A 25,113-nucleotide genomic window follows, 5' to 3' on the forward strand; every position below is an offset into this window, starting at 1 on the left:
TCGGGTTTCTTCACCCGCGGTGGGCCAAATACAGATAGCTCAGCGCGTAGCTGTGTTGTTAAGAATAACGTGTATATGTTATTCGCAAAATAGCAAAACAAAAAACTAAAAAAATTCCGAATTATAGTTTGGAATATAATCGCTATATTTTGCCAAATTCAACGTTTGGTACTACTTTGTGTAACATAGTCTGATATAACTATTTACCTGCTGTTCTATAGGATAGCTGTATTGTGTCTTAAACTTTACCTTGTATACGTGGCGGTATGTTTACGACTGTCGTATACTTTTGATCCAGTGTTATTATTGGTCAGTTACAGAGAGCAGGTGAATTGTAAACGTAGTTTTAACGTTTGTAGACAGACTCCTTCCCGTCCTGGGAGAGTTAAAAGTCGGAAATTGAAGTCTTGTCTTTGTCTGATTCATTCTGATGACTGTGTATTTATCCACTGGCCATCATCTGGAGTCATCTGTTCATTTCACTTTTGTTTTATCTAAATACAATTTATGTATTTATTTCGTTTTTAACTTCACAACGATAACCCAATAGTCCTTTACCACCTGTGTGATCGATATGGCCAGGCGGTTAAGGCGCTCGACTCGTAATCCAAGAAGCAGGGGTTCGAATCACTGTCACACCAAACATGCTCGTTCTTTTAGCCGCGCGGTCGTTATAATGCACGGTTAATCCCACTATTTGTTTGTAAAAGAGTAGTCAATGAGTTGGCGGAGGGTGTAATGACAGGCTGAGTTACCTCTAGAGTCATGCTGATAAATTAGGGAAGGCTAGCGCAGATAGCCCTCGTGTATTCTGGAGCGAAATTCATAAAACAAACAAATATTTTCTCCGTGTCCCTGACAGTTAAAACCTCAAACCGGACTTTGCCTCTTTAATTCTACTGATAACAACTCACTGATACAGAGTCTGTCTTTCTGTGTAAAGGATTCCGAATCTCCAATTGTTTCAATAATCAGGTATATCTGTTATAATATTGCTTCCATTTTACACCAAGCTTCGTCTGTTTAACTCCATCAATAGCAAATCACCTTTGTAGATCCTGTCCTGCATGCAGGATCCCAAATTTTTAGTAACTGCGAGAATCAGGTATCTGTGTCCTTGGTTAATTATAGTCTTACTGGTATAATCCTTTAGGTTTATTGTTTGGCGCTTTCGAAGTATGGGTTTTATTTAACTTGTAAATTTTATTATTGATGTTACAACCTAAACATCTATCTTCAATTAAAAAAATAAAAGAGTTTTACTTACGGTATTTCTACGAGACTTGCTACGCAGCCCAAGCTTACAGCTGAAGTAAATATTCTGAGATTGTTAACGAAGGTCTTGGCTTCTTCCTTTCCTCCTCTGATGTAAAAACTGATCATTCCACTAAATCCTCTACACTGTTTCTTGGCTACTTCGTGTTGAGGATGACTTTCTAGCCCTAAAGAAAGTAAGGTTTAAGCTACCATCTTAACTCACTCATTATTTAACAGATAATAAGTAAACATTATACGGTCCTGAAGTTTAAAAGAAGAATGTTATGTTTTACACAGACGCACTAATAAAAATATTAATGCAATCTTACAATAACATTTTCACTAATACCTCACGTCAAAAAGCCTTTCCAACTGTAATACTGTTAACACTAGCAGGTGCGAAATACATTGATTTGAATTAAAACCGTTTCTTAAATCAGTGATACACAGTCATCTCTGCTCTGATTTTGAACTATATATATATTTACTATTGAAAAATCAAATGGTAAAGCACTAAAGTTTCAAGTTTTTGACAGAAAGAAAGGTGTGAGACAAATATATTCAATAATAATAACAAAACATTCAATTAGGTTTGGGAATTTAAGTTGTATACGTCGGTCTCCCAATTGGAAGATCTAAGATGCTATATTTCGCTGAATATTTTCCGCCCTTTTAGCTGTGGGAACAATATAGTGTGACAGCTATCTCGGTATTCGACTGAGAGTAACCGCATAATCAGAGGGTCCTGCTGACCAGCTGCCCTATTTTTGATCAGCAATTATAAATTACGAATGGTTATGTCTGAAACTTTGGTTAAGGGGTATTTGACCTGGATGTTTAACTCATGTGTTACATATAGCACTCTTCAGCTTGCAAATAGAAGTACCACACACTAGTGTGTATTTTCTATATATACAACGACAGTCAAATCTAACATGTAGCCTAAATATTCGACTATGTACTCTTTTATTTATTGTTTTGGCAATGCAATAAAATAATAAGTGTCAAATTTAAAGAAAGAGTATTGAGTTCGATATTTAGACCAATTATTTAGGTGTTGTTTGACAACTCCTCACAAACTGACCAAAGAAATAATTATACTATTAATTTGATAAGTAACGGACACTTACCACGCAGATTTTGCAAAGTAATGTTTATATGCATAAATAACAATGAAGTGCATGATTTTTGAGTAAAAACCAATATATCAGTAGCCTAATAGTACTGAAATAAAAGTTTGGTAGTCTTTAACAGGCAAGGCTTTGAAAGAGATGTTGATGGAAAGCAGGAAGATGTGGATAATAATATAAGTAAATCATTTAAATGGTAGTAATACGTTTATTGGTAAAGTTATCTTCAGGAGCTTAATACCTTCCTTAGAACAGAAATTAATAATATTTCAAATTATCATAAACAGCTTAGTACCTTCCTTAAAACACAAATGAATAACATCCTACATTATCTTAAACTGCTTAATACCTTCCTTACAATAGAAATTAATAATATCTCAAATTATCTTAAACAGCTTAATACCTTCCTTAGTACAGAAATTAATATTATTTCAAATTATCTTAAACATCTTAATACCTTTCATAGAATACATATAGCAATGAAGAATATCCAAACAGTATGAAACAACATATTTCACATAGTTTTAAATGCAAAATAAGAAGTTAGGAACTGAAAAATTTAGCACATGCTTAATGCTCAAAATGTAACACGACTTTTGTTATGATATGCGGTTACAAGAATCGAGACATAAAAAAGACGCGAAAAATTTAGCTTGCATTATTTCCAATAGACCTGAATTATCTGGTGATTCACCGTGACACGTTCTTTGTTTGTTTTCTCAGATAAGATTCCACAAGAAACAATAACATTATTCTTAGTTTTAGTTTACGAGATAGGGTAAATATAGAAAAAAAAATGATTATCAGCTAATAAAAATCAAAATGAGAAACATTCCAGTAAGCGCAGCCACACATTTTAACCGCAATAAAATATATATATCATTCATAACTTAATATGGGTTCAATTTTTTCTTACATCTTGTGCTAATCATTTTTCGGTTTTGTAGGGAAAAATATTGAATTATACAATTGACCTTTTTTTTTCTGCTGATTTTTGGCAGGTGAGAGGTATATAAAGTTTTGTGTTATATATCTAAAACAATTTTCAATGAATCGTAATTATCCTCTTGAAAAACCAAACGGAACTAGATAGAACATAATTGTGTAATTGCCGGCTATAAAACACAAATACCTCAAGCTTCCATTATTAATGTCTCAAGAACTGAAACCAAAATGGAGAATAATACACATATAGATCAGGATTAACTGGTAATAAATGAATAACTGGTTTGTTAACACGGGAGAAATAACTATAATGAAACAGGATGAAAGGTAATGTAATGAAAGTTAGCTGAGAACAATAAAGCTTCTCAACAGTCTCTTGTTTTGACCCTGGGCCAGCATGGTCAGGTGGGTTAAGGCGTTCGACTCGTAATCTGAGGATTGCGTGTTCGAATCCCCGTCAAACCAAACATGCTCGCCCTTTCAGCCGCAGGGGCGTTATAATGTAATGGTCAATCCCACTATTTGTTGGTAGAAGAGTAGCCCAAGAGTTGGCGGTGGGTGATGATGACTAGCTGCCTTCCCTCTACTCTTACACTGCTAATTCAGGGATGGCTAGCGCAGATAGCCCTTGAGTAGCTTTGTACTTAATTATAAACAATATATTGATCTAAGAGAGAGAGACAAAATCCTTGAACAAAATAAACAGTTGCGATATCAGTCCAAATTTTGGGGGTAAATTATTAAATTAAAGTTTTTTTTTTACCTTATTATTTACACAGTATATTGCTCTAGTTTTTACCATATGACTCACACAGTCTGGTACTCTTCCTTTTATCTTGTTATTCACACAGTATATTACTCTAGTTTTATCTTATTATTCAGAATATGGTATTTTACCTGATAATTCACGCAGTTATCGATCATTTTAAAAGACAAGCGCCACACTGACACATCCGTAGTCCCAACCATATAAACGATAGTTGATGACAACACGGTACGTCTTCTTTCTCCAAATAACAGACAACTTTATAAACAAATGTAACTTCAAAGTTGATATAATGATTTTGTATTTCACTTCTGGCACACTTGAAATGTATTTTTGTGATTGTAACTAAACAACCTATATATAATTGTAAAAAAGATCACGTTTGTTGAGATGTACTATAAGTTAAAACTTAGGTAACTTGTTATGTAACTTATCTTAGTTGAGAATAACAAAATATCGATATACAAAGCACGAAAAGCAAAAATCACATTACTGATGAAAGAAAACTTTCCGTTACTGGTAAATTGACTAATCACACAGGCCTGCGAATTTAAATTTCATAAAAGTTGTTTTGGTTTTAATAACGGACTTTCCATAATTCAGCTACGCAGATTTTTGGTTTTAATAACGAACTTTCCATAATTCAGCTACACAGATTTTTGGTTTTAATAACGGACTTTCCATAATTCAGCTACGCAGATTTTTGGTTTTAATAACGAACTTTCCATAATTCAGCTACACAGATTTTGGTTTTAATAACGGACTTTCCATACTTCAGCTACACAGATTTTTGATTTTATTTTCCATACTTCAGCTACACAGATTTTTGGTTTTAATAACGAACTTTCCATAATTCAGCTACACAGATTTTTGATTTTAATAACGGACTTTCCATACTTCAGCTACACAGATTTTTGGTTTTAATAACGAACTTTCCATAATTCAGCTACACAGATTTTTGATTTTAATAACGGACTTTCCATACTTCAGCTACACAGATTTTCGAAATAATACTCTTATTTTTTCTATCACGTAAGGATTTTTTACAAATCGGAAGAAAAAAAGGTACTTTCATCAAATAACACTATGTAACACACATTTTGTTCCTGGATAGTATGTGTTATTTCTTAATTGCTTATGTTGTAAAAGTACAGAAAATGGCCATTATTTCCTTCAAAGTTTGCTTTTGTGACCTGGATAATGAAATTTAGAAATTAACCTATTTTGTCTGTAAAAACAGGCAAAATTGCACATTTTCATTACACAAGGTCTGAATAAAACAACATATGAATCAAGATTTAAATGTATTTATACTAAAGTTATATAACAATTAACAAAAATGTTTAGAAGTGAATAGTTTTTCGAGATTTGCCACTGTAATGTAAATCACTTTCACGTGTCAGCCCCCAAGTATAGTCTCCCATCATGTTTTCGTTAGATGAGCGTCAAGGAGATGGATCTTCAGGGACATCCTGCAGCCCATTTTTCCATAGTTCTTTACCATAACCTCAACCAGTTCCACATAATTTTTGGCCTTGTGATTACCCAAGAAACCCCGAATCACTGCGACAAAGCTACCCCAAGCTTTTTTTTTCCCTTCCCACTGGACTTCTTGGGGAATTCTGTGCACTCCAGGATCTTCTTTATTTGTGGTCCAACAAAGACACCAACTTTGAATTTTGCCTCTGACAGCTTAGGGAAGAAGTCTCGAAGGTACTTGAAGGCTGCAGACTCTTTATCAAGAGTTGTGACAAGTTGTTTCATAACACTCAATTTTATGTGCAATGGTGGGAACAACACCTTCTGGAGGTCCACTAGTGTTCACACTTGATACTGTTCCTCCCCACAGAGAACTCGGTCCGTTGTAGTCAGTGCTTCTTGTTGTAGTGCGCTGCGGTGTCCCTGCTGTCCCAAAGGCAAAGATAAGAGAGAATCTTGGTAAAGCCTCCTTGGATAGCTCTATGTGTTCACTTAGGCAGCTGGAACTAAACTGAAATGGTGATTGGTGAGCCCCTGTATATGCACTCTTAAAAAACAAATGCAAAAGGGGTATTTTTTATTTTAGAGAAATATATGTAATAACGTTACAAGCTCAGAGTATGTGATGTCACACGTGTTAAGGCACTGATTGTCAGACCAAAATGACAATAAAAGTTGTGCACTTTGAAAACGGAGGAAAACAACGGATTTTTCACCAAAACGCATTCGTGTCCAATAAATTTGTTTGAGAGATCTGTGTGTTCTGCAAGTGCAACATGTGCAAAATTCCTATAAAAGTGACGGGTTCTCGGTTTCCATAGCTCAGTGTTAAGCCACCGACACGCAATACAGTTACGCCAAGACTGACTAAAGCACAACGCAACAACGCCATTGGTCGTTGGAAGCAGGCGAATCTCGATCAGATGTTGCCAGAGCTGTGAATGTCCACCCAAGCACTATCACAAGGCTATGGAATCGTCATCAACAACATGGATCAAATCGTGACCGTCCACGATCTGGCAGACCTCGTGTGACCACGCCGCACAAGATCGCTACATCCGGTTACGTCACCTTCGGGATAGGACCACCACTGCGACGTCTACTGCCTCAACCATACCAGGGCTGCGTAGGATTTCCGATCCGACCGAACGCAACCGTCGACGAAATTCTTAGGCCCCATGTGCAAACCATCATGGCGAACGTCAACGATGTTTTTCAACATGACAACGCCCGTCCTCACACAGCCCGCCTCACCACTGTCTTCTTGAGACGCCACAACATTAACATTCTTTCCTGGCCCTCCAGATCACCAGATTTTAACCCCATCAAACATCTTTGGGACGAGTTGGACCGACGTCTGCGACAGCGACAACCTCAACTGCAGATTCTACCTCAGCTTGCAGCAGCTTTGCAGGCTGAGTGGACAGCTATTCCACAGGATGTGATTCGTCATCTTATCGCTTCCATGGGCAGGAGATGCCAAGCAGTTACTGATGCTCACGGGGGGCATACTCGTTATTGACGTTGAGTGATGTTAAACTTCAACTAGTGAGAGTGGACTTCGCCTTTGCAGACTTTGGATGTTTAGCAGTGAATGTGCAAAGTTTCACACATGTCATACAGAACTACCCGGAATAAACTTGTTAACAATTTATATACAAAAACGGCTCGTTTGGGCTGAGAAAACACTTTTACATAGAAGAGCGAACAAATGTCAGGAATATATGGTATACAGCAGTATATGGTTTCGTGGTTTTGATTCGTGAGCTGTATTTACTTTAGTTGGTTGATTTTGCTTTCTGTCTAGGTGTGTGCGTATAATGTTTTCTACGGTTTGTGGAGGAAACTTATTGATGTTGGTGAAGTATTGTTTTATTTTGTCTAATTCATCGTTAATTTTATCTGGTGAGCATAGTTTTATGGCTGTGTTTATTTGGTTTCTTAGTATGTTGAGTTTTGTTTTGTTTCATGTGCTGAGTCCCAAGGAATGTATAGTCCAGTATGGGTGATTTTTCGGTGGATTTCTGTTTGAAATTGTGTATCAGTTCTTGTAATTTTGAGGTTAAGAAATGATATTTGATTGTTTTCTTCCTGTTCACATGTGAAGTTGATGTTGGGATGTATAGAGTTAATGTGATTGAAAAAATTAAGTATGTGTTCTGTAGATTTGAATCCCAACCGTGTCATCTACATATCTGTACCAGTATAGTGGTGGATGTAATGCTGTGTTAATTGCTTGTGTTTCAACTTGTGTCATAAAATATTGGCTAGAACTGGTGATACTGGGTTGCCCATGCTTAGGCCATTTGTTTGTATATAGTTTTGGTTGTTGAACATGAAGTTTGTCTTTATCGTGGTGAATTCTATGAGGGTTGCTAACTGGTTACTGGGAATTTTTATAGTTGGGTTAGGGTCTCGGATATAGAGTTCTAAGGCTATCTTGCAGGCTTACTTATACAACAACTTAAACCCAAAATAAACCAATATAAAGGAACGCCTTTATACCTATATTAATAAAATAAAATAAATAAAATTATATATTCAAACATCTAATACCGCCCTCTACATTTCGACACACAGTTACACAACCCCTTTCAAACATGTGGTCAGCTTCCGGTCAGTTACCTCTTTCTTTGTGAACCTGACGATGACCGAAGAAGGTCAAAACGTTGTTCGCTCTTCTATGTAAAAGTGTTTTCTCACCCCAAAGGGGCCGTTTTTGCATATAAATTTCCTCAACAAGTGGGTTTCTCGTCATCACTGATTGTTAACAATTTGTTTCAAATTTTACCTTTTGCGTTTCTTTTTTTTAAGAGTATATATTACTATGGAAAGTTCGAGAAAATTCTCTATCAGCTACTCAGCACTGAATCTACCTGGAATGTTCTGGAAAATGTGCAAATTTGAAAATTTCATTACCCAGGCCACAAAAGCAAAGTTTGAAGAGAAAAATAGGTCTTTTCCATTTAGGCAGAAGCAATTGGGAAATAACTCTTTCTGTCCAGGAACAAGAAAAAGTAAAAAATTTGTTGCATAATGTTGTTATTTCATTTACCACAATTAACATTTTTTATTGTTAAGTTTCTTAACAAAAACACAAACAAACTGAAAGGGAATAATGTGTGTATGTTTTTTTATAGCAAAGTCACATCGGATTATCTGATGAGTCTACCGAGGGGAATCGAAACCCTGATCTTAGCGTTGTAAATCCACAGAATTACCGCTGTACTAGCGTGCGACAATAGGGAAGAAAATTGATGTCAAACGAATATTGTTTCTCATTCATCCTGATTTGTGTGTGTGTATGAAGTATAGGTATTGAAGTCTCAAAACTACGGTTTGTGGTCTTTCTTTTATTCATTTTTGTTGTGGTATTTTGTGGAGAATTTGTACGTAAGGAGAGAAAAGTGGATTTCGTTTTGGGGCTTAGCGCACAGGAATTACTGTAGAAGATGTAAAAATTTCAAGACAATAAACCCATCGCAGACCTGTTTTATGTAACCTCTTTTAGTTTTAGAATGCTTAGTTATAAATACTTGATGCGTTTATTCCGAAGAGTGCGTAAAAGAATATTTATGGAAAGTTTTGTTACGGATCAATAAAAAAAAAAAGTTTGTTGAATGCAAAGTGTGGATTACATAAACATAATTCCCAAGTTCTGGTTATCGTCGCACAATATAAGGTATAAACAAATCCGTTCTAATTGGTAATATTATAATCCTAAACAAATAACTATATAAATTTTAATATGTAAAGAAACATGTTCCGACCACTAGAGGGTGTAATGTATTTGAGAAAATACTAATATAATACGATGAAGTTTAACTATCCAACCTAGATGAAACTATACAGACTAGAAATATTATAAAAGTAATATACCAAAATAAAAAGATGTTATTAGGAAATTTACAGTGTTTTTCGCCAGGGTGGGTGTGTATGTGTAAGAGTTGACATATATTAAGTTAAGATTTCTTGCAACTCGATAACAACTGAATGATTTTGTACAACACCTTTCAAACTGTGAAACATGGAAGTGCTTCTACATGGAGGTTAACAGGCGTTAAATATTCACTCACCTGGATAGAGAACCTTCTTCACCATCGGGTGTCCTTCCAAAAAACAAGCAATATCTAAAGCATTTTTTTCATGCTGACGCATTCTTACTGGTAAGGTCTTCAACCCACGACAGACGAGATAACAATCAAAAGGTGATGGAACCGGACCAAGTGCTGAAAAAAGTGTGTTTGTCGTAGTATTATAGGTACATAGAAAGCTTTTGTTTTCATTTCTGGTGCGAGGTGTGTATATGTATTTATCACTAATGAATTTACGATCACGTCTTTTATTGTGGAAAACAATATATCATAAAGATTTGCTTTAGTTTTCATCGTTTAAATATTCAAATCTCCTTAATGTTACAAGAATTCACAGAGTAAAAAGTTGAACCTAAAAACTGTACTTTATGTGATTTCTGTGAAAGAAAGAATATTGCTTGTTTTTCAGACTTTATACAGAATATATATATATATATGTGTGTGTTCAATATTTTATTGTAATAATGCTTTGACGAGAAAGTTAATTACGTTATGTTTGATCGTTGTAAAATACGTAAAAGTGACTATTTATTAGAGATGTTCGTAAGATGTTATCTCTTTCTTGGAAATTGCTCTTAGAGATCTTTTTAAAAATTTTGAAATTGAATGAATTACATTTTACAGCTCTTTATACGGTCTTGTTCAAAATGTTTGCATACTGTTTTACATTGATCTTATTGTCTACGAGCATGAAGTAGGTGTTGAGTAAATACCAGTGTAATAACAGAGAAGGTGGCGTATGATTGGACAAACATGTAGGATTCGTTATTCTTGTTTGTATAAGCTGTTTTGAATATTTGTTGGCCAAAATACACATAAACACCTATTTTGTTTAGACGAGTATGCTTTTGGTATAATCGTTTTCCAAAACAAATCAACGCTTTCTTCAGAAACCTTCTCTGCACTCCGTGTAGGATCATATCTTCTCTCGTGCCAGAAGAGATATGGCTTCAAATTGTTCGACTCTCCAGAAATGGTATAAAGCAAATGAACGCTGTCAAAACAGAAGGATACTCCCAGCGTACTGTATTCAGAATCTAGAAATATCGTCGTATTAGAGAAAACATTGAGGAGAACATACTGATTGACGCCGAAAAACTACTTAGTTGATGACCTTGTTTTGATCAGGTTAACAGGTGACGGTCAAAAGAAGTCTTACAACACATTTCGACAGGGACAGCATGAACATATTATTTACAGCTATTGCGTACTATAATTTATCTTGGAGGAGTCTCTGATTTACTATGTTACTTATTACGATTTCAAATAACCGGAAATTTGAATTTGAATTTAGAAGTTAATTTAATGTCAATACGTATCAAATTTATGATATAATTAATACACACAATTTTCTTTCTTAACCCAAATGTATCTTAATACACGCACATACACACAAATACAAATTAAAATAACGGTTATTACAAATAGTAAATACAAATAACTATGTATATACAGAATTTTTACAAACATCACAAACAATATTAAGTATTTTATCTAGTCTGGAACTTAATATCTTATCGACGGTCACGGTCTACGAGGCACAAATTACTTTTATGTTGACACACATATGCTTCCCTTTACGGGAATGTTAACTAGTGCTATTCTTGTTTGTCCTCGTAGAAATACTAACGTCTGAAGTTAATTCTCTGAAATTGAACCGTTCTAAATGTTCGAAATCTATAAACGTTCCTGGTCAAATTCTGTAGTTTTCTGATTAATAATAGTTAACCATAATTATAGCTTCCGAGACTTATAGTATAGCGACTGCAGTTGATCAACAATATTCTGTCTCTCGGCGCGTATATTAATATACTTTAAGACGAAATTCTCGAATGTTCAACAATATTCGAAAATATGCTAGTATTTTCGTAAGATGTATATTGTTGATTCTTACACTCGAGATTCTTCTATAAATTTAGTGAACAAGCGGGTCTTGTACAATACTCATCCAACAATATATGTCACATGCATCAAAGTGAAACAAACGCGTATATTAAAATAAATGCACAACAGCAAATCCATTACACGCGATATCCGAAACACGGTGAATAGGAAACTGACCAAACAAGGTTATTTTGCAAGAATGGCTATCTGTAAACTAATATTAAGAAGAATTCACCGCCGTAATCGTGTTTTTGGGCAAGAGCACATGCTAACTTACAGGTTGGACCCTGACGACATGTCATTATTTTGGATAAGTCCTGTTTCCGTGTTATCTTGACCAAGAGGAAATTACAAGATTGCCTTGGCCAGCAAAGTCTCCAGATTGTAAATTCCATTGAGAAATGTTGTGCAAAACTGAGCCACAAAATTGCTAACAACTACGCTAAACTAGTTACCGTAGCTGGTTTGCAGTGCATTCTAGTGACGAGTGGATTACATTAATAACCTCATCTACAGTATGCCATGCCACCTTGCAGAGGTTATTAAGGTAAAGAAGAACCTACCAACTGCTAATTTTTTTAAAAAACTGCTATTTAGTTACAGACGCTAACTGTAATAATTTAATGTTATATTTTGGCATTATATATGTTTCAGTAAGATTTTGTTGTGATAGATAAAATTTTGCATTACACATCTTTCTGCAGGTATCTGATGAAATTGCTTACTGTTCTGACAAATCGTTCGTGATGTCCATGGAACCTGTCTCATTATATAAATTAGGTATGTAGATGTTTAATATAGCGTGCATTTCTCAGTTTGAAAGGGCTTAATTTTATTTTTATTCCATCTTCATAATGATATTTTATTTGTAACAAAATATGTAAACATTTTGCCCAAGACTGTAATGTCGAAATTTTAAAATCTGGAGAAACTGAAGATTGAAAAATGTATTCTTTTGAAAATGGTTTACTATTTTCCAGTTATCACAAATATATATATAGATGTAATATATGAAAAATATGCATTAATGACCTCATGGTGAAGCTTTATTTTATTACATCATCGTGATGTTTCGTGCAAAACAAAACAATTCGTCTATGTGGATATATATATATATATATAACCTCAAATACATACTACTCAATATTTTCATATTAAAAAACAGCGTGAATTTCTATTATGCTTCAGATTCAATTCTTACGTTAAAGGTTAATTGACAATAATTGAAAAATTAATTTTTTTTCAAGAGAGTATAATTAATAATCGAGAGTAATTTTACAAAACAAATGGTTGAAACTACTTACTGCGTTGTGCAAAGGATAATCGTTGATATATATCCTTATTTCTAGTCACAATAGATCCCAAACAGACGTCACAATGACCTGTTATAAATATTTAGAAACAAACAAATCCATCAGTACCTTATGGTCTTTCACAGACAAACAAGAAATAGAAATAATTACTTTTTACATCAACAGCTTATGATCTGATTTCTAATGAGATACAGAAATGATCATTTTTTTACACCATCATATAATGATCCTTCACAGAGTAATAAGAAATAGAAATAACTCGAGGCTACTGCATACAAAAGTGGACTAGATTGCATGACTCTTTTTTTTTTACCATTTTTGATGAAGAGAAACCAACTTGAAATAAAAATATATCTCAGAACGGCTTTATGGGTATTAACACTTTTATTGATAAGCAAAGAATAAAGTTTCGACTTTCCCAGTTCATCTTCAGATTAACAAAAGGAGTTTGCAATTGACCGCTATCGGACACATGTCTTAGTGACGAGAGTATAAACGAGTACGGGATTGTAGGGGGCGTTGCAGCAACTTATACAGGAATTAAAACCAAAATTAAACCAATATAAAGGAACACTTTTATACCTATACTAATTAATAACCTGACATCCAACTGCAACTTTTGCCATATTCAATTACTTTTCATTATTTATCTATATATTTAATAATGACTTTCCTAGATTTTTATATACCTCAAACAAACGTACATTGTAAAAGTAGCCAAAACAGACGTGATGACATATATATTTATTCAAGTCAAAATTCTGCAAGACAGGTTAAAACCAATATCAAAGAATTAGAACCTCAAAATAAGTCAGTACCTGCTAAGTTTAAACACATCAACTTATAATATGATGTCTTTTTCATAGTAACTGTTTAAATACTATTCAAAACATGGAAACAATAACAGTCAAAACGTTCACCTCAAATAACTAGATTCAGTATTATCTTCTAAGTTACCTAACTTACAGCACATTGCAATATTCAGATTATATATCTCACATTTTTAGTAGCTGCCTGTTTTACTACATTAGATTCTACAATTAATCACTTCATTTTTCAACTTGATTCTGCCATTACAGATTTTTGATCAGCATTGTCTACCAAGACAGTTACATCTTCTTGTAGTCTCTGTTTTTTAGCTTCCGTTTCACTTAATTGACCCTTGATGGCTATCCATTTTGGAGCCAAAGGTAAAACCTAAATTTTTGCCTGTATTTCTGTCCAGCATCTATTGCATTCTCTAGGAGAGCTGGTGTTAGCTGGTGTGAAATTAGACCTACCACCAATCGATTTAATATGCGCTATCACTCTCCTCTGAGCAACGAGAGAAACCTCTTGCATGTTCTCAGTAAAACGTAATTTCTTTATAAAGAACCTCCGCTCCACATTGGATTGTCCATGCGATGTAATTAGTCCAAGTTTAAAAACTTCCCAAACTGTTGAGCTCTAATATGAGTTTCTCTTGTTTACATAATTATTCAGGAACGAATCCACTGACTCATTCTTCAGTGGATCAAAATCTCTAAAATAATGATGATCAGAACTATGGAAAGTTTGTACATTGTCTATAAAATCATAGTATTCTTCTTTGACAGTTTCGCTTGTCCCTTCATTCAAATGCTGGAGTTCAATCAGTTTCTCTACGGGATTTTGAACTGATGTTCGCAAACATCTGAATCCTAATAACACAGGCAGCAGATCCTCAGTCCTGTTATGACCAGTGAAAGCCGAGGTAAAGTAATGTGATACAATGCAAACATCAACAGGACTCCAGTATCTAACATGAATGCCTACTTGTTTTTTTATTCAAGCTGCTGTTGTGAGATTCATAGAACGTGAGTACTATTTTATTCGCTTGTTGGAAGCGTGTAGCCAACTGATTGTCAAAATATGGACCAAGTCCAAAGTCTACAAGGTAAGTACACTTGTCTTCAACACATGTTAATTTTTGACCTATAGCGCTGTCAAGAAACATTTATTTAAATATCTCAGAAATGTTATTACAACTACTGTAGCTGAATTAGGGTATCACACATTTTACAGCCCAAATAATTTCGGCTCTAGGTACATCGGTATGAGAAATATTCTCAGATATGTTAGCATGTGTATACTTATTTGTACTGGTACTTGGTTTGTCCTGACTTAAGAATAAAAAAATGCCTAAATTGTTGTTCATATGCTTCAAGTTACTTTTATATTTTTTTACATTCATGTATGGATTCACCCATGTTCCCAAGCCCGAAAGTCTTTGCAAAAATGCATACGCTGCAGCGTGCCATATGTAGACACTTTCTCAAGCCATGTTCTATATAATTCACTCTCTTTCAAGTTCACCTCATGTTTACACTTCTCAGGCATGATGTGAGAACAATTTAAAAACAGGATCAAAATTATTATCATATGATGGCAAGAGTTCCTGAACTGCAAGCAGTTCTTTTCAGGTATTTTAACCATTTTCACAGATTTTAAACAGTGCGCGGGAAAACGAGTCTAATAGAATGGTGAACATAGCTATGAAACCAAACTGTCTTGTATAAGCTTATCGCTGATTGGTCAGCTTCCGTGCTTCACGGATGGATAATTGCCTCACTTTCATTCAGAAACTATTAAATGAAAGTATAATGAATTCTGAGTGGCCAAACACGATAGGGAAATATAACGTCGCCACATTTAGGCTTCAGCTTTACCTGGGGAAATTAGTGCTAAACGTTGTCGTTGTTTTTAACGATATTTACTTTTTTGCTAAAACTGAAATGTAATGACTATTCATGACATAAAAATATCCTTTTCAAATTTCATGGTTTTCCAGCACTCGGGGGAACCCTGTAACTACTTTATACACCAGCAGCTTAAGATCGTTCACAGAGTAATAAGAAATAGAAATAACTACTTTTTATAGCAGCAGTTTATAATCTTCAACATTTTGGTGACTTGAATAATCGTCATAAGAACAATAATAAATAGATACGACTACTGTTTAAGATGTAGAAAAATAAGTGATCTTATGAAACACGCGCTTCTATAATAAATAATTATCACATTTGACCTAAATTACTATAAGGCTAATAAGCCTAGCCAATTTTATTACAGAATGGACATGTTTCAAGGCAATGCATAGGTTCTGTGCACATTACAAATATATCAACTAACCGTAACAACAAATATCAGGAGCCCAAAGACGGATACAAGATTCGGGGTAATCATTCTTTTCAGATTCCATGTTTCCTTACTTCATATAGTTAAGTAGGTAATTACATAAGTGGTATAATTGCTTAAAATAACAAATATATTGAGTGAACATTTAACAACTTACTATACAATTTCTCAGGATACTTTTTATCACCCCTCTGAAGGCTCCTACATTATATTGTTAACAGTCACCATAGTAACTGTGCAACGTCCACGCAATAGATTTATAAAGTAAAACATTTGTTTTATTGTAATAGTTCTGAAAGGTTATTCAGAGTACGACATCTTGTTGACTGAGATGCAATGTGAACTTACCATTCATATATTTCGTCAACGAATGTACAACAATATCTGCCCCTAAGTTCAACGGTTGCTAAAAGAAAAACAACAATAACAGACTCAATATTTGAAAAATAAAACCAAGAAAAAATATTCAGGTTTTATGCGTATATTTCATGGAAAAATCTTTATAAATTGAAATTAACGTTTTTCATGAAGAACCTGAAATAAGCGCTTTACTCAGGGGATAAACCTGTCTCGGGTTTTAATGCAAGTTTGTAACATTTGTAACTACTTTAACACTTGTAATGGCTCAGCAGTAAGCTTGAAGACTTACAATGGTAAAATTCGGGGTTTGATCCCTGTGGTGGTAACAACAAAGTTAGTTCAGTATGCTTTAGAATAAAATATAACATTCAGACCAAAAATATTTGCCATATATTTCTTTGATACTAACTATGCATGCTAAATATTTTGTTTTGTGAAACATTGTTAGCATATTGAAATTAATTAATTCACAACAAATTCTTAGCATAGTTATTTCGATTTTCATAATTACACGTATACTTCCTGTAATTTTAAGATATTTCAATGTATCGAAAAGATGTATTGCTGTTCCACTTAATTCAGGTCCGGCATGGCCAAGCGTGTTAAGGCGTGCGACTCGTAATCTGAGGGTCGTGTGTTCACATCCTCGTCGCGCCAAACATGCTCGCCCTTTCAGCCGTGGGGGCGATAAAATTTGGCAGTCAATCCCACTATTTGTTGGTAAAAGAGTAGCCCAAGAGTTGGCGGTGGGTGGTGATGACTAGCTGCCTTCCCTCTAGTCTTACACTGCTAAATTAGGGACGGCTAGCACAGATAGTCATCGAGTAGCTTTGTGCGAAATTCAAAACAAACAAACACTTAATTCAAAAGCCAATTCAAATTTCCTGTTTGTTGCATGTCCTTGCCTGAAACACTGGGGTGGAAAATGTATTGTCCACGGCTATCAGAATATCTGGCCGGTCAGCTTTGACTGCTTCCACTATTGCTTTGATGTCTAATACTTTCATTAAAGGATTAGTTAGAGTTTCTAACCACACAAGCTGTTGAAAAAATACAGAAATTAATATACAAAATTAATAAAAGCCACGTAAACAATTTATTTTAAAAAGCTGTAAAGTATCGGACGAATAGCCACACACAGTCATGAAATTGTCATCAGTGTTGAAAACAACACTAATAAAAGAAACAAACTGATCATGAATTCGTGATGAGGAGAAAACTCACTTGTAGAAAAAATTATATATGTAAAAAACGGCTGGTATGGGTAGAGAAAGCACTATGTAGAGAAGCGAACAACGTTTCGAGCTTAGGATTTGAGGTGAAAATGTCATCAGCTCTCATTCTACCCTTGTAAGGATATCAGGACCTAGGAAGTAATATTATGGGTGTAGTTGACTTGCTGAGTGTGGTCTATCGTACCTTAACCACACTACACCTTGAGGCACGTCATTTTTTACCCACATTTCATCATGGAATTGATAGATTCTACTTCTTTAATGTCTCTTTGTTGTACTATTCTACATGAATGAGCACTCTTTTCTGCCATGTCTGGTCCTCCTGACTTTTTCACTTTTCAAGGCAAAGAGATAATAAGGTCGAAACGTTGTTCGTTCCTCTACTTAGTGCTTTCTTTACCCATACCAGTCGTTTTTAACACATATAGAACTGATCATGAACATTCAGTAGAATGGATCTTACATTTACATGTTTAATTTATTTGTATATTGAGCATGAAAATAGAAGTTATCACAATTACAAGCTACCCTATAATGTTCCTCTTTATAACGCATAAGCAATTTTTAGAGTCTTGACCGACCACTTGTGCACGATTTGTTCTACAATAATGATCTGGTGTCAAAATACTCAGTCTTTTACTGAAATGAGTCAGAACTGAAGTGTTCTTTCAGGTATATGTTTTCACCCCACTTAAAAATTCTTCAGTTACAAATTGACATCTTTCCTTTTAAATCTCTGCTAAAGTGTAATTTGACCTAATCGACGAACAAGAAGACATCATAGCGTTATGACACAAGGACTTGGATATTTAAATTGGTAATTTAACTTTCAATTAATGGAATGAACAATGAGATAACTTCAGGACTCAATGTAAAATGACGACAAAAACTATTTTTTTACAATGCTCAGAGTTTTCTCTGAAAGTAGCATATTAGTACACAAATGTTTGAACGGTAAGCATAATTCTAAGCAAAAACTGAACAATCAAGTTCATTGTATCATACAACATACACATGTCATATGTTAGATATCCACAAGGCCTGGCATGGCGAAGCGTGTTAAGGCGTGCGACTCGTAATCTGAGGGTCGCGGGTTCGCATCCCAGTCGCGCCAAACATGCTCGCCCTTTCAGCCGTGGAGGCGTTATAAAGTCACGATCAATCCCACTATTCGTTGGTAAAAGAGTACCGCAAGAGTTGACGGTGGGTGGTGATGACTAGCTGCCTTCCCTGTAGTCTTACACTGTAAATTAGGGACGGCTAGCACAGATAACCCTCAAGTAGCTTTGTGCGAAATTCAAAAACAAACAAAGATATCCACAACGGTTTGGCAGTTTTGTGATGGCTATTTCGGTAAATACAAATCGAGGAACCAATATGCTTTGTTGTTGATTTTTCGCAGAGTAATTTTTAAGTTCCCATAAACCATGTACCGGGTAAAGGCCCGTCAGATTCCAAGCGCCCCTGGTTTCCTTCAACCAAAACACATATCATGAACCAGATGGACTAACGCTTTAACAGTCTATAATACTATCTTGATTATTTTTCTGACAAATCACATTCGAAAACTCTCAGTTTGTCTGATGTAACTATTAATTCTAACAAGTGAAGCGTAGCTGCCAAACCACAATGTTAAGCACTTCATTTTTATAGCCACAGAAAGAAATAGTCTTTTATAAAGCTCATAACCTGTAGAACAGTTTTCACCGCAGTTTTATGCAACCTAACTCATATCACAAAGAAGAAAACTGCTCTTCAAGAAGTATTTCTTCTATCTTCATGTTTAATTAGGCTGAACATGGATAATTCTACCGAGTTTGTGTGTCTTCGAGTGGTAACAGTTTCTGGTATACCTCGAAGTCGTGAGTATTGAATCATGGTAAGACAGCCGCAAACTTTCTTTTCTTATGTGAGTGGTAGTATTAAAATTAACTTAGAATAAGGAATACGAATCAAGAAGAGAAAGCGAAACATAATTCAACATTCCATACCTTTGTGTTCGATTTTAAAGCTCTTCGTACCTTTTCGACATCAGTGCAGTCAACGAACGTCGTTGTCATTTGAAATCGTGAAACACCGTTTTTCATGAGAAAGTGAGATCCTACGATTGGTGGAATAAACAAGATTTAGCACTCGTGGTACTTATTTTGTTTGTAGAGGGACTGTTCTTAAAGAGAATAAATAAGAAAGAAAATATAATAACAAATGGCTTGATTTTGCTTTTATTTCGACAACTTTGTTGGCTGCTAACTGAACTCTTACCGTTGTTCATTGAGAATAGACTTTTATAACATAAATTCTGATTGGAATATGAAATAAAAATAAGTATTTTTTTTCATAACTCACTTTTGCTATAGTATGAACTTGTATACCGTGTCACTTTGGTAAAAAAATGACAGGCATTTATGATGGAAATTTATAGGTTCTCTACATGAGCGTTTCGAAAGAGAATAATAAATATTTATGTTGGAAATTCATGTGTTCCCTACGTTAGCACCTTGAAACAGAAAGACAAGTGTTTATGTTAAAAATTTATGGGTTCTCTACAATAGCATTTCGACACAGAAAGAATAATATTTATGCTGGAAACATGGATTTTCTACATTGGCACTTCGAGAAACAAGGGCAAGTATTTGTGCTGGAAATGTATTGGTTCTGTATAATAGCATTCGAAATAGTGGTACAAGTATTAATGATGGAAATTTATAGGTTCTCTTTACATTAGGGCTTTGAGACAGCTTCTACTCCCTCTGACTGTCCATCTCTTTGAAGTCCTGACATCCGTAAATAAGCAAAAAATAGAGCTGTTCTGCCGCGAACTTGTTATTTTCATGTCTAGATTAAAAATAAACAATTGTTTAATTTTTTTTTAATTACTGTAAACTATTGGAAACTTCACGTTGAATATATTCAATGATAATTTCAATGTAGGACGGTAAGTTTACGAACTTACAGTGTCAAAATTTGGGATTTGATTTCTTGCGGTGAACAGAGCGCAGAGAACCCCCTGTGTTGCTCTTAGCGAAAACAACATCAACAGTATACCCTTTCAAACTTTGGTAGTTAAAAGCCAAACATTACAAAAACACGTATTTTGATATGCCATAGTTCGACTAACTTAGATAGAACGTTCCATAGAGACACTTGCATCAGTTCCCGACAGACCGAAGCAAGCAGATATGAAATTTGTTTCTTTCTTATGACTTTACAAGAGACCAAATTCAAAATATTACAGAGAATTATATTTTTTACCTGCCATTACTCTATATTCTGACCATCTAATTTAGAGTTTACACAAAGGAAATCCGCCAACAATCCCTACACTCTTGAGATTTTTTTTCATTTTTTACAGAGGTCAAATATAAAACATTACAATATATGTAATATGGAGCTCTGAGTCTTAGTGACAAGTTCTGCACATGGTTCGTTTGTCTGCAATTAAGTACAAAGATACACAATGTCTGTCTGTGCTCTGTCCACCACTCATGTCGAAACCCGGTTTATAACGACACGAGTCTGAAGACAATTCACTGGGCCCCTGAGAGATTTCGGCACATGTAACTGTGACAAAGATTTGGTATTAATAGCTAGTATTAATGTTTTAATATAGGCAATGCACAAAATTGCATATACCGCGCTAAAGAAGAGATTTTAGTCGCCCAAAACTTACAGTTAAAGTTGTTATCAATGTGCACTTATCTGTTGACACAGAAACATAATGTCTTATATATTATACAGTCATAATGTAGTGTGATGTAACAGACCTTAGCCATAAAGAAGTCTTAAATTCACGAGAAAAACTTTTTTTTTGTTCTATATCCATGACTCGTCACGTGATAACTGTAATTCAAGGGATTTTACAACTTTCTAAACATGTTTGTGATATCATTTAACATTCAATAAACACAGATAAACAAACACTAGATACTAAACTTACAATACTAACATTAGATATCATAAGTATAAGATAAAAATCAAATTCATTTTCTAAAGTCAATTTTGATATTTTTGACTAGCACAACTATTTATATTGACGTCATTTCAACAGCATGAATCAAAATACGGATGTAAATACACTTTAGTAGACATTTTGTACAACAACATGTTAGATCGTAGAATAACATTATAAATCCATTTATTGATTATGTTAAGTACGGTAAAGTTCCCTAGCTAAACTTAAAGAAAAGATTTACTCAAGTTACAGTGTTAAGTTATCTCTTTATCTAACATAGGCAACAATTAAGAAAAGCCTATAAATGTTAGGCCTAAGACAAGAGGAATTACAGTTTTCGATGGCTCTAATTAGAATTATTTTGTATTATTCTAAAAATCCTGTATTTAAAGAATTATTCTTGAAAAGAGATACCAATTTAACTGAAAATGTTTTGTGGGTCTTTGCTATTCTCTCTTGCATCAGTTCCCGACAGACCGAAGCAAGCAGATATGAAATTTGTTTCTTTCTTATGACTTTACAAGAGACCAAATTCAAAATATTACAGAGAATTATATTTTTACCTGCCATTACTCTATATTCTGACCATCTAATTTAGAGTTTACGCAAAGGAAATCCGCCAACAATCCCTACACTCTTGAGATTTTTTTTCATTTTTTACAGAGGTCAAATATAAAACATTACAATATATGTAATATGGAGCTCTGAGTCTTAGTGACAAGTTCTGCACATGGTTCGTTTGTCTGCAATTAAGTACAAAGATACACAATGTCTGTCTGTGCTCTGTCCACCACTCATGTCGAAACCCGGTTTATAACGACACGAGTCTGAAGACAATTCACTGGGCCCCTGAGAGATTTCGGCACATGTAACTGTGACAAAGATTTGGTATTAATAGCTAGTATTAATGTTTTAATATAGGCAATGCACAAAATTGCATATACCGCGCTAAAGAAGAGATTTTAGTCGCCCAAAACTTACAGTTAAAGTTGTTATCAATGTGCACTTATCTGTTGACACAGAAACATAATGTCTTATATATTATACAGTCATAATGTAGTGTGATGTAACAGACCTTAGCCATAAAGAAGTCTTAAATTCACGAAAAAACTTTTTTTTGTTCTATATCCATGACTCGTCACGTGATAACTGTAATTCAAGGGATTTTTACAACTTTCTAAACATGTTTGTGATATCATTTAACATTCAATAAACACAGATAAACAAACACTAGATACTAAACTTACAATACTAACATTAGATATCATAAGTATAAGATAAAAAATAATTCATTTTCTAAAGTCAATTTTGATATTTTTGACTAGCACAACTATTTATATTGACGTCATTTCAACAGCATGAATCAAAATACGGATGTAAATACACTTTAGTAGACATTTTGTACAACAACATGTTAGATCGTAGAATAACATTATAAATCCATTTATTGATTATGTTAAGTACGGTAAAGTTCCCTAGCTAAACTTAAAGAAAAGATTTACTCAAGTTACAGTGTTAAGTTATCTCTTTATCTAACATAGGCAACAATTAAGAAAAGCCTATAAATGTTAGGCCTAAGACAAGAGGAATTACAGTTTTCGATGGCTCTAATTAGAATTATTTTGTATTATTCTAAAAATCCTGTATTTAAAGAATTATTCTTGAAAAGAGATACCAATTTAACTGAAAATGTTTTGTGGGTCTTTGCTATTCTCTAATGAAGTTGCATAAAAATAAGTTGTTAGCGAACGTTGCTAGACCTTGTTTGTTTGTTTTGAATTTCGCTACTCGAGGGCTATTTGCGCTAGCCGTCCCTAATTTAGCAGTTTAAGGCTAGAGGGAAGGCAGCTAATCATCACCACCCACTCCCAACTTTTGGACTACACTTTCACCAACGAACAGTGAGACTCACCGTACTTATAACGACCCCACGGCTGAAAGGGCAAGCATGTTTGGTATGACGCATATTCAAACCAGCGACCGTCGGATTGCGAGTCGAGTGCCTTAGCCACCTGGCCATGCGGGCCATTTACTAGAAAGGAAACAGCAGAAACGTAACACAAAGGACTACACCAATTGAAATAAAAATTATCTAAATATTATATCATTACCATGCACTGTTTCACTCGAGCACAGATCACGTGTTTTCAAGACGTATGTCACTACCATGTACTGTTTCACTCTAGCACAGATCACGTGTTTTAGAAACTTCCTTTGAATTTTATAAAACATCAAAGACCAGAATGTATTAGACTTTACGGTTTAATTCTGATCCAGCATCAATACGGTTGGGTTTTTTAAATACCTTCTAAAGTAAGGTCGTATTGAGTCATGATTTTTTTTTTACGCTCGGTGTGAAAAGGAACGTATCAGTTACATAACCTTTATTGGCAACGATAAAAAAGGCAGTAAAGGAAAATGTAGTCTTTAGTAATGTATTCTGTAATATAAGGCCTGGCATGGCCTAGCGCGTGAAGCGTAAGACTCGTAATCCGAGGGGCGTGGGTTCGCGCCCGCGTCGCGCCAAACATGCTCGCCCACCCAGCCGTGGGGGCGTTATAATGTAACTGTCAATCCCACTATTCGTTGGTAAAAGAGTAGCCCAAGAGTTGGCGGTGCGTGGTGATGACTAGCTGCCTTCCCTCTAGTCTTACACTGCAAAATTAGGGACGGCTAGTACAGATAGCCCTCGAGTAGCTTTGTGCCATATTCAAAAACAATCAAATAAACTGTTATATAATCCTTATTAAATAACTCATCGAGACATGGAATGTCAATCATACTATATGCAAGTCGATAGTTATATAGTTGAATATTTACAAATAAATTACTGAAATAACTCAAATTGCTCAATGTTACAAATATGTTTAAAGAACTGAGTAATATAAATCAAATATTGATATTTTAGGCAATAACTGGAGCTACGTTGCGCATACGTCTAGTGTATTTTGCTTTTCAGAAAAGGAGCATTCAAATTAACGTAATATTAGATACATGGCGGTGTCTGTGAGCCAAAGGATAGGTGAAAGACGGGTGATATAAATTGAAGTGTCGTCAGTTGCTAGAGGGCGATAACTAATGTTGTATATTTCATAAGCAGTCACTGTTGTGATATCGAATAAGATAATGAGTTAAATTTAATGATTAAAGCTTCAAATAGACAATGAAACATAGAAACAATAAACTATTATGTCTTCCACTTTATCAAAATAAGTTTATCTGTGTGTCAAGATGTGTTCATTGGAACCTGTTCTGAGAGCACCCGAGGGCGGCCTAACGATGTTGACAAACATCTTCACCAAGTTTAATCTCAGAAGGATATTTCCTTCTTCATTTATTGTTTAAACACCGAACTGTTAACTTTTGCTTATTAGTTATTGTTACCTACCTCCAAACACGTCATCTGAGGAAAGAATGTGGTCCCCATTAGAGAGCAAACAGACCACGGCTGTAATGGCTGTCATTCCCGATGTAAAACAAAGAGCTATAAATAACGTAATCACAATTGTTAATATATATATATATATATATGTATATATATA

At 34.7% G+C, this 25,113-nt stretch overlaps 1 protein-coding gene across 7 annotated transcripts in view; it reads right to left on the bottom strand.

Annotated features, from left to right (window-relative positions):
- The window catches only part of LOC143252374 (putative cystathionine gamma-lyase 2), an 89,880-nt gene that overhangs the window by 61,465 nt on the left and 3,302 nt on the right, over window positions 1-25,113 (bottom strand). For 2 of the 7 annotated variants that reach the window (XR_013028971.1, XM_076504386.1), the window contains exons 3-9: window positions 24,960-25,055; window positions 19,611-19,720; window positions 17,290-17,424; window positions 16,373-16,430; window positions 12,860-12,937; window positions 9,654-9,806; window positions 1,268-1,442 (exon numbers count right to left, since the gene is read on the bottom strand). Coding sequence is in view for 6 of the 7 variants with exons in the window: in XM_076504386.1 (XP_076360501.1) it covers window positions 1,268-1,442; window positions 9,654-9,806; window positions 12,860-12,937; window positions 16,373-16,430; window positions 17,290-17,424; window positions 19,611-19,720; window positions 24,960-25,055 (805 nt within the window). In the remaining variant the exon portion in view is untranslated. Of the gene's footprint in view, window positions 1-1,267; window positions 1,443-9,653; window positions 9,807-10,017; window positions 10,709-12,859; window positions 12,938-16,372; window positions 16,431-17,289; window positions 17,425-19,610; window positions 19,721-24,959; window positions 25,056-25,113 lie in introns of those variants that run through there. The other 5 variants (XM_076504395.1, XM_076504405.1, XM_076504415.1 and 2 more) reach the window with 5 other exon arrangements.

The sequence above is a fragment of the Tachypleus tridentatus genome, chromosome 1 (genome assembly GCF_004210375.1).
Source record: "Tachypleus tridentatus isolate NWPU-2018 chromosome 1, ASM421037v1, whole genome shotgun sequence".
NCBI lineage: Eukaryota > Metazoa > Arthropoda > Merostomata > Xiphosura > Limulidae > Tachypleus > Tachypleus tridentatus.